The following is a 17,370-nucleotide window of genomic DNA, read 5'->3' as shown; positions in this document are numbered from 1 at the left end:
TACTTTGATGACTCATCGGTGTCTCATAATTATTAATGAGACTGAGTTTTTTATCCAATGAGAAGACACTTTCTCTTAATTATTCATGACACCATGTGGAACTTTCCAATGACAGACATGTCAAACTTTGATATCGTAGATGAGAGAGGTAATGATGGCACGCGCGTTTGTTTTCGTGGTGCAAAAGTTCCAGTGCATCTTTCCTCGCGATGCTGCCCGGGATGGACTCTGACTGCGGGCGGCTGGTTGGCCATCAACCACGGACACATCTAAACTATGTGTGTGTGTAGCAACCATTCAACGGGAGAATGGTGGACTTCGGCCTTGCTACACCAATGCAGGTTTCGTCTTGCGAGTGATGCGGTCCCGAGGACTTTTCTATCGCTTCAGAGGTGTGTGTGTGTGTGTCTAAAATGTAACCCTGACCGTTTTACTTGCCTTCTGTTAAATCACTCGTTATTAAAATTTAGATATTTCGATAATACCTCAATTGTATGGAACGTATACTTAATTTGTGCAAATTTCTATGTCACTGTACATCTTTATTATGTGGGTTTAGGGGGCGCGTAGATCTAGGATATGTAGGCTACTGAACGTTTTTTTTAAGATATATATATATATATATATATTTTTAAATATATGCATTTATAGTGTGTATAAACAAATATATATTTTATAATGACATAATTATACATATACATGTGCATTTATATGTTTTAAATACAATTATAAGGTGTCAGTGTATTTCATTAGACTATAACTTTGCCAGCTATAAAAAAATCTAGCATTTCCTCACGTTTTACCACTGATTTTTAGTGACAGTCGATGACAGTTTCCCCCCCTCCCCTCTCCCCTGCCGTGCCATACCACACCCTCTCCCCTCCCTTCTTCTCACAGCCACCACGCCCAATTAAGTTGCATTTTTCAAAAAGATTGTGAGCTAGACTTGAGCTGAAAGAGGGGGGTGTCGTGACCCTTTAATGTTAGTGTTTAATGTTCAGTTATGTTAGAAACTTAGAGGACTTTCTGTAATGTTTTTGAATTTTGTGGTTACCATTATGCAGAAGAGTGGCGACTGTGTTTAGGCTGTGGACTCAGTATTAGTGATGGGCGATACTGCAAATTTCGGTACCGATCCGATACCAAGTAAATACAGGGCCAGTATCGCCGATATCGATACCGATACCAATACTTTTTCATTTTAAAAGCATGCACTTTAACTTGTATGCACTTTCCTGTGCTAGAGCAGTGTGTCATGATTTATGAGGTGAATGCATCATTAATATGATAAATCTGAATACGTTTTCATGACTACTAGGCCTAAATATTTTGTGATTTGTGCTCTCAACTCGCCTGTAATTAGTCAGTGACTTTTACAAAACGACCCTAATTACAGTACTAGCCTACTAGTACTAGCCTACTGTTCAAAGGTTTGGGGTAAGATTTTTAATTCTCTTCTGCATTTATTTGATCAAAAATACAGTAAAAACTGTAATATTACAATTTAACATAGGCTATCTGTTTTCTATGCCATAGTAAACTGTAATTTATTCATGTGATCAAAGCTGAATTTTCGGCATCATTACTCCAGTCATGATGATATTTCATTTTAATATGCTGATTTGCTGCTCAGGAAACATTTCTTATTATTATCAATGTTGGAAACAGTTTCATATTTTTGTGGAAACCATGATACATTTTATGCAGAATTATTTGATGAACAAAGTTGAAAGAACAATTTATATGAAGTAGATTTTTTTTAACAGTGTAAAACCCTTGACTGTCACTTTTGATCAATTTAATGCATCGATCCTTGTTGAATAAAAATATTAATTTCATTTAAAAAAAAAACTTACTGACGTCAACATTTTGAACCGTTATGCACACTTTTGGTTTGTTTATTGCGAAATAACTCCCGATTGTTTCTCTGTGTCATCTAAGCAAGGCTTCGTTTCCCAAACGCACTGGGCCTGTGAGCTCAGTGAAGTACCAGCATCGAACGCTCTCTGTGATTGATTGGTTTCGTCTTGTATCCAGATGACTAGGAGAAAAAGTTCTATCCTACACAATTATCCGCTAACATTCGCTTATTTTTCCACTTAGAAGCTTTTACGCACTGAATTGCGTGCTAAATTAATAAAAAATTACTGGTAAAAAAAACACCCATTTGGATCGATATTTTTATGTGAGGATCGATCCTTTTTGATACCACGTCAGTATCGAAGTATCGATACTTCAGGATCGATCCGCCCATCACTACTCAGTATTAGCTATATGTGCATTAAACCTCGTGTTCAGGCTGTGGGCACTCAGTATACACTATGTGTAAACCTCACTCACAGATCTGCACAAGTAGTATTATATTACTATGTAAAAAATGGTTTTAATTCAATTGAACACTAGTAGTGTCTATCATTAGAAGTGACCGTAGAGTCAAATTAACTAAAATTGTAATGTTGGTGATTTAAGGCAAAAACTAAATGTAGTTAACCTGACAAAACTTTATCTAGCAGGAATGACTAAATTAATTTAAATTAATACAACAAGATTACAACGAATTATTTCAAACTAATTCGATTTTGTTGGAAAAATGTAATTCAATTTCGTGGAAAACCTTTCCTTAATTTAATTAAGTTCGTTCAACAGATTATTTTTTTGAGTGTAGAGGCCTACTCGAAATACTGAGAGACTCCACAATAGCTTCATACAGGGAACATAAATCCTTACAGTGTACATTCTTACAGTTCATATCCCGACACAATAAGGTATCTTTTGGGACGTTGATATCCCCAAATTTATCAATAATATCATCATTGTTAAAGCTGTATTTTGTTGTTTTATTAACATTAATGACACAGGAAACAGTAGGAATATTAGGTGTGTGCTGTCACTTTAAGACCGACTGCACGTACTGAAAAAACGGTTTCTTTCTCAACTGTTCACTTATGACTTATCCGAGAGAATACTTGCTTAGACGGGTATTTAGACATCAAGGCAAGGAAACACGAAAGAGGAATACATTTATGTTCGAGCGCTGTCTGAAACGCGTCTCTCTCTCTCTCTCTCTCTCTCTCTCTCTCTCTCTCTCTCTCTCTCTCTCTCTCTCTGCTGTGTGCGCAGATAACGTGCAAGTTCCGATTTTCGCCTCTTCTTTTGGAATCACATGCGTGCCGAACCGTGGGGCCTGGTCCGTACGGATCAACTGCGAGCCGTTGCACCTCTAATAGACACGGTAGGCTACTTCCTTGAAAATAAGTTCCAGCACAGCATAACAACAACCATAATGAAATTACCATTCACAATAGATGATGCTGTACAATCAACTTTGTTAAAGAGCAACATTTGGCAATTTTATTGTTCAATAAAATTATTCATTCACTTGTTGAGTAATAAGATTGTAACCGAATGAATGAGATGATTGACATTAGTAAGCACCTATCAGCAGATAATCCACCCTATTTAAGAGCTGGTTGGCTGTAGCCTGGCATGCGTCACGTCCGACTCCGCCTCCTGATTCGTTGTTGACAGTGGCTGTAGGTAGGTGGGTTAGCATATAGCAATGGTTATCTTCTCTGTGTATGGCACTGACTATTTGTGTTGTGTTTAGCCTGTCTTTTCTCTCTGCCTTGTCCGTGGCATTGTCTTAGTGGGTGCATTCGTGTGCTTGCTTTACAATCAGGTATGTGCAAATTGGGTGTGGAGGGCGAATTGTCTGTTTTTGTTTGGGATCGACTGATGTTTTGGGCTGTGTGCAGTGTCTCTGTGCTCCAGCTGAGTGCACAAATTCAGAGCGTCTGTGCGATGAAAGGATAAACACCATGGGTGGTTAGATCATCTTCTTTTGGTAAGTTTATTGCACATGTAACTGAGTTGAGTTTAACATTTAGCGTTGAGGCATAACATTTTAGTGGTGTTTTCTTTGTCTTTGGACCAGGATTTTCCCTCTCGTCCGGGCGATCATTTTCTCTACTGATGCAATAAATAGCCATTGTAATCTTGTCGATTCCTTGCTGCCATATTACAAGAACATCATATATTTCTGCAAAGAGAAGGGATTGCCGCTTTCCGGTCACACCTGTGGCGTTTACTCTTGCTGCTGTCTGGTTTGGTTTTATTTATTGAGGGTGTAATATTACCATTTGCTACACGTGGAACTAACACTCATTAGGGTGTGTAACTAGTGCACAAAACCGTCCGTGGCTCTTTGCGAACCCGTGATGGAAATTGAGTGTGTTGCTGTTTGTTTAGATCTTTGTGTACCAATTGTGAGTGTTTATTAAATTATTACCATCATTTGTTTGCTTATACTGGGACAATTTCTAATTGTGGTTTGTTGTAATTATTATTATTTTGAAGTTTGTGCATTCATTTTCTTATTTCTTTTCAGGAGCTGGGGTCCCACGGGTAGAGGGTCTCTTCTGGTGGTGGTGTTTCTTCGAGTGTTTGCCGTGTGACACTGTTGAAGTGCTTGATGGTGTGACCTGAGTGCACTATGGTGTGTGAGTGTGCTTTGGTAAATTAAACTTAGTGACTGCGTCTCCCGTGGTGTACCTCAGCCCTGTCGATTTGTGTCTTTTCGGGGTTTTTTTTTGTCAACTGTATTAATGTTTTGTGTATATGTCGTTTGTTGACCTTGTGTCAGTATATTCTTCTTAGTTCCAGATGTTATTTTAGGAAATGGTTGCCTTTTAATGTGATTTGTCTTTTTGCTATAAATTAAATTGTAATAAATCTTTTGTATTTTTGATACCCATGTCTCTGCCTACCTTTACTAGAGAAAGTGAACCTGAGTGACCTAATGATGATAATCTGAGTGTTGTCCATATTTCCTGGGGCGAAATTCCCCTGGTGGCGTAGTCGAAATTCTTTCTACCTGTAATACCGCTCCATCGCCACAAAAGCACATCTCCACATCGCCTTTACAACATTTCCAATCAGCTCTCGCCAGGGACGGACTGACAATCTGTGCGTTCTGGAAAAGTCCAGAACGGCCGTCCAACCGAGGGCCGTCGGCAAAAAAAAACAAAAAAAAAAGTCTATAGCCTAAAGCAATATGAACAGCCAACAGCAGGGGCACTAATACTATCACTTACATGCTACGTGTAAAAAATAAAAACAAAAATAAATAAAAAATGAGAAAGAAGAGTCGGCCTACTAGCCACTGACAGAAAGTTAGTTTTATAAGACTTACCTAGCTATTGCACTTTTTACCCAACTTGCCACTGAATTACCCAACTTTCTTTGATTAAACGCTGTCGTTTGCGTTGCGTTTGATAAACATCAAATGGGAAACGCTCAAAAAGCGGAACGGAACTTGTTTGATCTGTGCGCGGCCAAAGCAAGCAGTGCTGATATCGATAACGCGAACATTATTACACAGAGCTGCGCGATCCACTGAGAAGCATTTCAATTCAGCGCAGAATTCTCTATCTCTATTATAAACCCACAGATGACTATGTGATTTAAGTTAGTTAAAAGACAGATGAAACAGCGCAAAAAACAGGCGAAACATTGTTCCAAGAACAAACCAGTTAGAAAACATTTCACTCCACAACTTTACTATAGTAAAACTGTAGTAAAAAAAAAAAATTAATTAAATGTAATGCAGTAATGTTTTTGTTTAGAAGTTATGGCAGTTTATTTATTTTGCATTTATATTAATGCTAAATATTTGTGCTACTGATAACGCATACAATAGGTTTATAGAGAATAAAAAAATTCAATATATATTTTCATAATTTTTCAGGAATTGTTGATTTTTTTTAAAACGCTTGTAAGTCTGAACCAGAATATCAAGATATTTTATTATTTCGCATATGATGGTGAAAAGTAAAAAAAAAGTTGAAGGTAAAGTTAAAAAGCACCATGTTATATGTATAATAAATATTTGAGTAGGCCTATAACAAACAAGTAGCCCTTCTAGATTATTTTATCCCTTGAGGTAGCCCTAGCACACAAAAAGGTTGGAGACCCCTGGTAGTAACTATATGTTGTAAAATTACAAGTTTGTGTAATTTGGGGTTTCTGTGGCCAATGGCATTTCATTATTTGTATTTTATTTTCAATGCAGATGTAATGGCATTGTACAAATGTTTTGTTTTTATTTGAAGGCTGAGGCTGCATTAATAAACACAACCCCAATTATCATTATTGGTTTTGAGATGTTACTTGCTTGTCTGACAGGCTACAGTATGTGGCATAGTATCAGGACATCCTGGCTATAGTGTCTGTAGCGCACGGCTAGGGGCGAATGGCCAGATGATGGGCCTATTTGGGAGAAAGTCCAGGGCTGTTTTTTAGCCCCAGTCCGTCCCTGGCTCTCGCCATCTCCAAAAAGTTCTTGTTTTATTACGAGCTACATAGTCTACGACATAGGTACACTATTAAGAGAAACAGCCAGTTTGACGATTGTTTTGCAAGATTTGTAAATTACTTTGATTCAGTTTATTTAGTGGCCTGATGTGTTAGTCACTTTATGTTTATAAACTTTCCTTTTCCTCTGCTCCTATAGGCGAGCCAGGCAGCGGGACAGTGAGCGACACGTCCCCGGACCTCCAGAACCAGGGAACAAACCCAGTTAGGAAGACACAGAGGAGGCAGACGGAGCCTTACAGGACCTGAAACCCCAGAAAGCCGATTCGTCTTCTGCTCCGTTCATATATGCGCCGTTAGTTTGACCTATCCTGGACACAGAGCTGCGGTAGCACCAGCTCATTATCTACTAAAATAATGATTTCAGAAAACTTCAGAATAAATCAGGATGTAACATTTATTTGTCAGGTAAAAATGTATCATGTCAATTACACAAGTAAATGATTAAAAGCCAATTCAGAAATAATAAATGCATGAAATCAATTACTCCAAGATGACTCTAAAAGTAAGCAATGCATTCCTGACAGAGACACACAGTGGTGTGTGAGTGTGTTCCAATGGGAAAACACTGAAACAGCACTGAATGGGGGATGTTCCTGGTTACAGGCTCCCAAAGACTGCTCTGTCACCTACCCTTAAATACCCAGACCAGAACAAAAGAGAAAAACATATTTTTTAGAGTTGTTTTGGGTCAAATCATGTTCCCCAGGGGGTAACACCTGGTTTCGGGGGAGAGGGGAGATATCTTGAAGAGACATCACCCAAAGAGGAGAACAGGATTCTCCTAGGTTCTCAATCTTTCTCATTATTCTCATTAGTGACTTGAGGAGGGAGAGGGGGGATGCATATAAACAAGGAGATAAGTTTGGACAAGATAATGTCCTGTGCTCTTTCTTTGTGATCTTCTGTCCAGGGTGTGTTGTATTGCTTTATTGCTTTATTGCTTTATTGCAGGGTGAATTTTATCTCAGCTTTTGTTATAGCAGGAAATGCAGTTCTTACACTGATTTTGTAATCTTTGACCCTTTCACACATGTCGAGCTCTGACATCACTGTAGTTCAGAGAGATTCAGAGAAAGTGAACCTTGATCAACAACAATATGGACGCCTGAAACGATCAACCTCTTTAAACTACAGAATATTTATTGATCCGTTCAAAGAGTCTTGTGGACACATCTGATCCTCACAGGTAAGAGATAGAAATATAAGAGAGATTGTGCTGAACAGGTTTCTAATGGAAGTGATCTGGTTTAGTAGGTTTATGTCACACAAAAATTGAACAGAACCAGGGTCTGTTGCATAAACTTCTAAGACTTGTCTTACAAGTTAATCAAATGTTTTTCTTTAAGACTGTTCATAACTTTTTTAAGTCAGTTACATGAAAACGTAGATTGGTCTAATTTGATACTGAAAAGTAAGACCGGTAACCCCTAAATAACTGTGATTTAGTTCTTTAGACAGTCTTAACATAATAGTTGTTTATGTAACTTCCCCGATGGTTTAATCATGTAAAATACTCACTCAATTATTTTAGTTGTTCACTGCACTGAAATGATAGCTATCAGAATTGTATTTAAATAGGTCATTTGATTGGTTGTGACACAAAGTTTGGGCTTTCTTTAATTTTGTCACACAGAAGCAGGAAGCATAAACCCTTATACAGACACTGACTGTTGCAGAGTCGCACCTCTGGCAACCTTTTGTAATTTACAGTTCGGTAGGCGGACAATTATGGACAGTGATTCCGGTAAGAGAATCAAGGACAGGGAAAGTATCTTCATAAACTTCTCTTTAATAACTTGTCAGGCAGTAAGTGACTATCACGTTGTGTTGTGGTATTTGTTGCATGAACGCACAACATTGAACAATATCAGGAAGCACGGCTGGATCTGACTATTGCATCAGTCTGCTGGAAGGAAGTAGCAACTCTTAAATCAGTCCGTCATGAATCACTGCATATTTTCCGTTCCGGGACGGACTTTCTGACATAGCCGCCCCCAATTATCAGTCAGGATAATTGTATTCCTTAAAGGTGCCATAGAATGTGAAATTGAATTTATCTTGGCATAGTTAAATAACAAGAGTTCAGTACATGGACATGACATACAGTGAGTCTCAAACACCATAGTTTTCTCTTTCTTATTTAAATCTCGTTTTTGAAAAACACCCCTGAAAAACGGGCGAATCTCCACATAACACCAACTGTGACGAAACCGATGGGATCATTAATATGTACGCCTCTAAAAATTTGCATATGCCAGCCCATGCTCAGTGCCAGGCGAAACTGCACAGCCGAATCATCAGAAGTTCTGCAGGTGAAGAAACAGGAGGAGGATCATAGGGAAAATGGCAGATCTATCTATAATCGGATACCGCTACAGTTTAATTCGAAGTTGTTTAGTTGCTCTGCCCATTTCACCATGGACTGTTACAACAATATCAAGCAGCCAGGCTTCTCTCGGCGTCTCAAACGGACGAAGGGGGCAATTTCAACTAACGTTATATTCCCGCAAGCGGCAAGTAGGGATTTTATTAACGATAATTTACATTGTGTTATCTAGATCCAGCGCGATATTGTTTTTTCCTCGAGAGACATCATGGCTTGCAAACGAGCGAACGAAGCATGGCAGTCGCTCAGTGTTTGGTTGTACAAATGAACACAAAAATATTTTTTTGCTCCTTCATCCGAGCCTCTGGAGAACCAGTGGGTTATGTGAATTTCTGATGTGTAATTGTTCAAATTCAGACAGATAATCTTTCTTTCAAAGTCGTTCAACACTGTTTATGCATCAGTAAATCGCGTTGCAGTGATAAGATCTTCATTCACGCGATCAACAGGCTGTCATCTGCTCAGTGCTCATCACTGAAACCTTTTATGTGATGGGAATAGATCTAAATACTTAAAAAAAACCTTCTCATGATTCGTTAATCCCGATAGCTGTAATAGTAAAATTTTTCCAGATAGCTCTACATGTAATGCCAGATATTTCATATGCAAGCATGTCAGCCAATCACAGCAGTGGGCAACAACACTGAAGTCTCACAGCAGACACGCCCCTTCAAACAGAGTGTTCAAATCAATGGATGAAATCAGGCTAGGAAATATGCCTTTTATTTCTAAATTATAACAAATTTTGATCTAAAAAACATACTAACATTATAAGGGCACCCCAGGAAACATTATAAAATAATAAAATAATCCATTCTATGGCACCTTTAAGAAAGGCCGTCAGAAGGTCTGGGTCTGTATCATCATCCCTCATTGGAGGGAGTGGAATCAGCTTCACGACAGGGCGTGTGTACATCTTGCCTTTGACTTGAACTTTGGCTGTCCGAATCCTCCCGTCAGCCCCGGCATAGGTTTCTGTCACGGTACCCACAGGCCAGAGTGCTCGTGGGAGTTGATGGTCGATTAGGAGTACCACTTGTCCCACTGCAATTTCTTTACCATCTGATCTCCATTTCTGTCTACCCTGTAGTTCTGGTAAGTAACAACGAATGAAAGCAGTCCAGAACTGATCGGCCAATACTTGACTGTGTCTCCACCTGCGTTTACCCAAGAGTTCGTCTGAGTCGTAAAGGACTTGTGGCAATGAAGCATCATGACGTCCCATGAGTAACAGGTTCGGAGTGACAGGATCCAGGTCTGCAATGTCTGATGAGACATAGCCAAGGGGCTTGGAATTGAGTATGCCCTCAACTTCCACTAGCAATGTTTGCAGTACAGATTCGGGCACGGATTGTTCCCGTAGAATGACTCGCAAGGCAGTCTTAATTGATTTCACCTCTCGCTCCCATGTTCCACCGAAGTGGGGGGCACTTGGTGGGTTATAGCGAAAATGCATCTGCTGTTTAGCCAGTTGTTCCTGCAGCTCAGAAGCCATTCGACGAAAGGAGTCCTTTAACTCATGATCGCCTCCAGTAAAGTTAGTGCCATTGTCACATAGAATCTCGAAAGGCTTTCCTCTACGGGCTACAAATCGTCGTAAAGAAAGGAGGAAGGCGTCTGTGTCCAGGTGTTCAAGGAGGTCGAGATGTAAACATCTGGTTGTCAAGCACTTATATAAGATTCCCCATCTCTTTTCCTTGCGCCGGCCTATCTTCACCCGAAAAGGCCCGAAGCAGTCTACGCCAGTGGAGTAAAATGGTGGCTTGAACAGACGTAGCCTACATGGTGGAAGGTCGGCCATCTGTGGATACTGTGGCTTGGCGCGCCAAAGCTGGCAATTTTGACAGGAATGCTGGTGTTTGCGCACAGCTTCACGGCCTCTAAGCACCCAGTATCTACGACGTAGCTCTGCTAGCACTCGCTCTGCACCTGGATGATGGAGTTGCTGATCTATGTCTTGGATGAGTAGCTTTGTGACCTGATGTTGAGGATCTAGGACGATCGGGTGAATGATATCAGAAGGCAGGGTTTCAACACGACGAAGTCGTCCACCCACTCTGATTAGACCAGTATTTTCGTCGTACTCTGGGGCGAGAGAACCCAATCGGCTGTCTGTCGGGATAGGTTTTCCAGCTTTCAAAGCTCTGAATTCCTCCGGGAATGAATCAAACTGTGACTGTGCTAGGAGGAGCTTTTCAGCCTGTATATACATTGAGGCTTCAAAGGCGGTGATGTTGGCCGCCCCATTACAGGACTCAACAGTAGCTTGAACTAGCTCGTTCCAGGTTTTGAATTGGTCTGAAGCGAAAGAACCTCTGGGGTTCCATTCAGCCTAAGCTGCTGAATTACTGGAGGAAGAATTATTGTTCTTTCTGAGCCGTCATCTAGAACAGCATGGGCTTCTATTGTTTGGCCACCACTGTGCAAGAGGACTTTGACAACCTTAAGCATAACTTTCTGTGAGCGATTGGGTCTGTCAAGATAGATTTGTGTGGATGGCAAACTCACCATAAGCACTGCTCTGGAAGTATCTTTGACAGAATCATGTAGGACAGTGAGGTGCAGTTCTTTGCAGACTTTACAGGGCCGCTTGAGATTGCAGGAGTCCACTGGATGATTTCGACCACATTTCCAACAACGTTTACCCTCTGTGATCCAGGTGACAATCTGGGTGGTGGTCAACCTCTTGAATTTATCACAGGAGTTAAGAAAGTGATCTTGGTTGTCGCAATGAGGACAGTAAGGCTTTGGCTTGGAAATGGCTTTAGTCTGGGCCAGTTCAGAGGGCTTGGCAACTTTCTCGGATGTCAGAAGTACAGGTGTTGAGCGCTCTCGATGATATGGAGTTCCTTTACTCCTCACAGATGACTTTGTTGTGTCAAACTGAAACATGGCAGCAGCTCGGCTTGAGATGCGCTTCGCTTGTGACTTCGTTTGTAACCAAGTCGCTAAGTCAGGAAGAGTGTAGGTTCAATCTGTACCAGTTTGAAGGATACCACGGCTCAAACAGTATTCTACAAAGCTGTCTCGGTAAGCGGGTGGCATCTTTCCCAAAAGTCGGTCCACATGAGAACCACACATCAGCTCATATCCGTACTGTCCCTCCAGCGTTCTCAGCATGCCCACTAGGGATTGCACAGATAAGGCAAACGAATCAAAAGGCATTGGTATCACCCATTCTGAGCGGTGGAGTACTCATGATAGCACCTAATTCTGATTGCACAAGCTGTCTGGGCTGACCATACTTCTCTTGCAAAGCTTGCAAGGCTGCCGTGTATGGTTGTGGGTGGTGCATATATGCCTTAGCCAACTGCTGAGCACTAGCAAACTTAAGGTGGCTCAGTAACACTTGGTATTTGTACTGCTCGCTGATGTGAGTATGGTGACTTAATAAATTGTCTAAGCCCAATTTCAACAAAGCAAAGTCACTTTCTGTGCCACTCTCAAACACTGGTAGTGTGGGCCGAGGGATACCATAGGCTGCTGCCATGAGAAGCTCTGTTCCGGGTTGAGGTAAGTAACCAGTTTGGGGAACAGTTGGATGTGGATGAGGCTGAGGGCCGATGGGTGTGTTAGATGAGACTGTCACTCGCTGCTGTGAGGCAGGAAAAATCTGATTCTGATTAATAGGTGGGGCTACCTGGCTTACCAACGGAGTATTCACATTTGAGGTTGATACAATGGTTGCAACAGGAAGTACAGGCTGTGATATCAGAACACTATCTGTGTGTGGTGTCACAAATCGGGTGGCTGCTGCTTGCATGTGGTTGCATTGAGGTAGTGGCATTGAGACTGGGCTGAGCTCCTGTGGGACAGGTGACATGTTTTCCCCAGAATATGCGATGGGTGGTCTCCCTTGGAATTGAGTAACTACACATGAAGACAACTGCGCTGTGAGAGCTGGAACTTGTGCAGGCATAGTCGCTTGTAGTGCCAAATGAGGTAGCTTGGGTGTAGACTGAACTGTGCGTATGTCCCTTAATGTGCTCTGTGCCTCTGGAACTGGCTGTGTGACCTGCATGGAAGATGGGGAGCAGGAGGACTGTTGCAATACAGGTGAGTGGGCTGAGCTGGCAGGATGGAACTGTGATGGTGGCCCAGTTGTGTCTGGTGATACTTGAGGCTCTGAATCCGTCAAACTTTTGTCTTGGCTGAGCACTCACCAGCTTGGCCACTTCCAGATCTGCTTCTGCCTTTTTCAGCTTGCGTCGTCGTTCTAACTGGTTAGATAAGGCCTCCTTCGCCATGAGAGCCTCTTCCTGAGCACGTTGAGCCTCTTTAGTTTGGGTTTGTAGTCTCTGGTACTCTATTTCTGCCAGTGTGTCCTCCTCCATCTGTTGAAGTAGGTCGTTGTACTGCCGCTGTTTTATTTTCTCCTCCACTATGGCTGCCTGGCTGCTTGTGAGTGCAGATGTAGCTTTCACACCAGAGACAATAGAATAACAACTGGATCTGGAACGAGAACTGGCTTTACTATGGGACGTCTTCCTCGATTGGCTCTTATGTTGGCTGTGACAGCGAGAAGAAGCGGTTGGAGGAGGGTCCACAGGAGGTATATAGCCAACCTCATAGTCACCCAGATGAGAAGGCAGTTTACTCTGTCTCTTGGGTCTATCCACTGTCTCTGATGCATCGCTAGCTGCTGTGTCCATACTGTTTACTGTTGCCACATCCGGCTCGAAGGACCAATCTGTTGCAGAGTCGCACCTCTGTCAACCTTTTGTAATTTACAGTTCGGTAGGCGGACAATTATGGACAGTGATTCCGGTAAGAGAATCAAGGACAGGGAAAGTATCTTCATAAACTTCTCTTTAATAACTTGTCAGGCAGTAAGTGACGTTGTGTTGTGGTATTTGTTGCATGAACGCACAACATTGAACAATATCAGGAAGCACGGCTGGATCTGACTATTGCATCAGTCTGCTGGAAGGAAGTAGCAACTCTTAAATCAGTCCGTCATGAATCACTGCATATTTTCCGTTCCGGGACGGACTTTCTGACACTGACAGAAAAACCTGCTGAACCTGTTACACAGTTTTTTATGAAAACACTCACTGTTTTGAAAAGAACTTTTCTCCTACAAATGTTTACTGCGCTGAAATGGTATCGGAATTGTTATAATACAATTTGTTAGTAGTTTTAATAAACTATTTCATTTAAAATAAACTGCAGCTGAAAATCACATTTACTTAAAGCAAAATTAAATGTCACTTGGCCATACAAAATGTATGTTAATTTTGGGGGAAAGGTTATCTGTGCTGTCCTTTAATGTAAACATTATTTCCTATTTAAGATTATCCTGTTGTTTTTTTCTTTTGCCTTGAAAAGGAATAAAGAGGTGAAAAAATGGCAGAATCTTTCCCACCATCAACAAAAGAACGAGAAAGGAGAGGGAGTATGGGTGATCCCCCATGTGAGTCAATAACCCACTCAAATCTATCTCATATTTTATCTTGAAAATAGCCTCGCATTGGTTAGAATTAAACTCTGCATATTCTGGACATTCTCTCAACAAGATTTTGACTTTAAACTAATGCAGGTGATTTATCTTCATCACTTCTCTCTCCAGGGATGTCTTCCTCCAGCGGTCCACTGACTGAGGAGCTTCAGTGCTCTATATGTCTGGACGTGTTCACTGATCCAGTCACCACTCCATGTGGACACAACTTCTGCAAGACCTGTCTGAATAAGTGCTGGGACAACAGCCAGACCTGCAACTGTCCATATTGTAAAGAAACATTCAAGCACAGACCTGATCTCAAGATTAACACCACACTCCGAGAGCTCGTAGATCACTATAAAAAGAAAAGTCCTGAGAAAAAAGATGAAGTTCTGTGTGACGTCTGTGAGGAAAGAAAGCTGAAAGCCCTGAAGTCGTGTCTGGTGTGTCAGAGCTCTTACTGTGAAACTCACCTGGAGCCTCATTCGAGAGTGGCAGGTTTAAAGACACACAAACTGATCAATCCTGTGAGTAATCTGGAGGACTATATATGTCAGAAACATGAGAGACCTCTGGAGCTGTTCTGTAGAGATGATCAGACATGTGTGTGTCCGATCTGCACTGACGGAGATCACAAGAACCACAACACTGTTTCTATAGAAGAGGAGAGTGAAGAGAAGAAGGTAGAAGTTACTGACAAACTGATTTTAAATGGCTCTTATCATGAGGAAACACATGTTCTCTAATATAAATGAATCGATTATGAAAACATATTGTGTGTTGTTCTCTGTCTATAGACTCAACTGATGAAGACACAGAAAGACACACAGCAGATGATCCAGGACAGAATCAAGAAGATTCAAGATGTCAAACACTCAGCAGAAGTCAGAAAAGTGAGTTTAAAATAATTAAATTAAATTAATTTTAATATGTATCATTGTTTATAAAAGCAATTTCACAATCACAGTCACACTGCTGGTCTGAATATCGACACGTCTGTGATTCCCTGATCACTTAGTAAAGTAATAACACATCTCTCCTCAACAACACACATGATTTGAGGAATCATTCAGTGCAAACGGGGCAGAATGAGGGATTTTGAAAATCACCTAAAAACACTGAAGTATGAGAAATAATAACACTGATTCTTCTCTTAACAAACGCCACTAATAATGTGTTGATTGTCCTGGTTGAGCAGAGAAACACAGAGAAGGAGAAAGCAGCCCGTGTGGAGCTCTTCACTGATCTCATCCGCTCCATTGAGAGATGTCAGACTGAACTGCTGGAGATGATGGAGGAGCAGCAGAAAGCAGCAGAGAAACAGGAGGAAGAGCTCATTGAAGAGCTGGAGCAGGAGATCACTGAGCTAAAGATGAGAAACACTGAGCTGGAGCAGCTCTCACACACTGAAGATCACCTCCACCTCCTACAGGTCAGTCAACATCTCTCTGATCAATGATAATGCAGTATATGACACCATAACACTCCCCATGCTGAAGGATTTCTCCTCTCTCCTGCTGTAGATTTACTCATCCCTGTGCAGCTCTAGAAACACCAGGAACTGGTCTGAGATCAGTGTGAAGACTGATGAGAGTCTGGAGACTCTGAGGAGAGCTCTGACTAAACTGCAGGACTCTCTACAGGAGAAACTCACGCTAACTGGTACAGCAATATCAAATACACCGTACAGATACATATATTTATCATCTTTTAACCCATCTTTAGATGTTCTAAAAAGGAGGAATGTTTCGAGCTCAAACACAATAGGAGTTCAGGGATTCTCTAAATATCAGCAGAGAAACATTGATCAGATAAAACATGATGTTGTTCACAATTCTTTAAATATAACCTTAAATCTTGTCTATAATTCCACACATAAACATGTCAAAGATCTGATGGTGTTTTATTGTCATTAGTCTCTACAGAACTGAAGAGGAGACAGCAGTATGCAGGTACAGTGTGCTGTCTGCACTACACTAGATTACATTCAGATACTCGCAGCTTCATCACTGACCGACAGTATGATTAAACACTGATTACATATTACAAACATCATCACTAAATATCTGTATTGTGAATTTGTGATTTCTATTCTCTGTTTTCTCAGTGGATGTGACTCTGGATCCTGATACAGCTCATCCATATCTCATCCTGTCTGATGATGGAAAACAAGTGAGACATGGAGACATTAGACAGAAACTCCCAGACAAACCAGAGAGATTTGATACATGTGTATGTGTCCTGGGAAAGGAGGGATTCTCCTCAGGGAGATTTTATTTTGAGGTGCAGGTGAAGGGAAAGACTAAATGGGCTTTAGGAGTGGTCAGAGAATCCATTAACAGGAAGGGATCGATCACACCGAGTCCCAGTAATGGATGCTGGGCTATGGGTCTGAGTATTGAGAATGAATATGAAGCCTGTGCTGATCCTTCTGTCTCTCTGTGTGTGAGAGTGAAGCCGCAGCGGGTCGGTGTGTTTGTGGATTATGAGGAGGGTCTGGTCTCCTTTTATGATGTGGAGTCCAGCTCTCATCTCTACTCTTTCACTGATCAGTCTTTCACTGGGAAACTCTATCCATTGTTTTGCCCGTGCAATAATGCTGGAGGTAAAAACTCAACTCCACTGATCATCACACCTGTCAATTACAATAAATGAATTTTCTGCCGTAATATGAAATACACAATGAAAATTATTTATAATTACAAATCTAAACATGTTTTGCTATATTTTCATAATTTGTTTTTCATTGTTAAAATCTATAATTCTAGCTATAATTGCAAATTATATTGTGAAAATATAATGCTTGTTTAACTATTTTATTTTCAACTTTTCATAATTATTCATGCCATTGTTTTCACCCATCTCAACCTGACAAAGTGAAAGTGTCTGTATTTTTGTTTTTATATACATCAAAATAAACCAAACTATGATAAAATTGATAAAGTATATCAAAGCTGTTTCTACCATTTCAATTACAAAATGATCTGTGATAATACTGTGGTAAATCAGATGTTAATTCCTCAATATATATCACTGTATGAGTATTACCATATTCATACACAACACTATGGATCTTCAAAACACCATGATATTATGATCATGGTAAAAAAAAAAAAGAAAAAAAAAGAAGAAGACAAAGAAGAAGAAGAAGAAGACATTGTAGGTATAT

The 17,370-nt window shown here is 40.7% G+C and overlaps 1 protein-coding gene across 3 annotated transcripts; it reads left to right on the top strand.

Moving 5' to 3' along the window:
* Window positions 1-7,433: 7,433 nt before the first annotated feature.
* Window positions 7,434-17,159, top strand: LOC311094058 (E3 ubiquitin-protein ligase TRIM39-like). Of its 3 annotated transcripts, none has more exons than XM_084131788.1 (8): window positions 7,434-7,561; window positions 14,090-14,174; window positions 14,331-14,884; window positions 14,999-15,094; window positions 15,400-15,633; window positions 15,725-15,863; window positions 16,118-16,153; window positions 16,309-17,145. In XM_084131788.1, the coding sequence occupies exons 2-8, from the start codon at window positions 14,108-14,110 to the stop codon at window positions 16,854-16,856; spliced, it is 1,674 nt and encodes a 557-aa protein (XP_083987914.1). In that variant the 5' UTR covers window positions 7,434-7,561; window positions 14,090-14,107; the 3' UTR covers window positions 16,857-17,145. The 3 variants fall into 3 exon arrangements, with proteins under 3 accessions (XP_083987914.1, XP_083987915.1, XP_083987916.1); XM_084131789.1 differs by having other exon boundaries at window positions 7,462-7,561; window positions 16,127-16,153; window positions 16,309-17,159; XM_084131790.1 differs by lacking the exon at window positions 14,090-14,174 and having other exon boundaries at window positions 7,462-7,561.
* The last annotated feature ends 211 nt before the right edge of the window (window positions 17,160-17,370 follow it).

The sequence above is a fragment of the Abramis brama genome, assembly GCF_963993115.1.
Source record: "Abramis brama genome assembly, chromosome: 12".
Lineage (NCBI taxonomy): Eukaryota > Metazoa > Chordata > Actinopteri > Cypriniformes > Leuciscidae > Abramis > Abramis brama.
Note: the sequence above shows the minus strand (reverse complement) of the source record. Positions and strands in the feature narration are given on the sequence as shown.

Bases quoted from the DNA above. Each gene is read 5' to 3' on its own strand.
- LOC311094058 (XM_084131788.1), top strand. From the start codon at position 14,108: ATGGCAGAATCTTTCCCACCATCAACAAAAGAACGAGAAAGGAGAGGG. The intron at 15,864-16,117 runs GTACAGCAATAT...TATTGTCATTAG, and splicing joins GGAGAAACTCACGCTAACTG to TCTCTACAGAACTGAAGAGG. The intron at 16,154-16,308 runs GTACAGTGTGCT...CTGTTTTCTCAG, and splicing joins GAGGAGACAGCAGTATGCAG to TGGATGTGACTCTGGATCCT.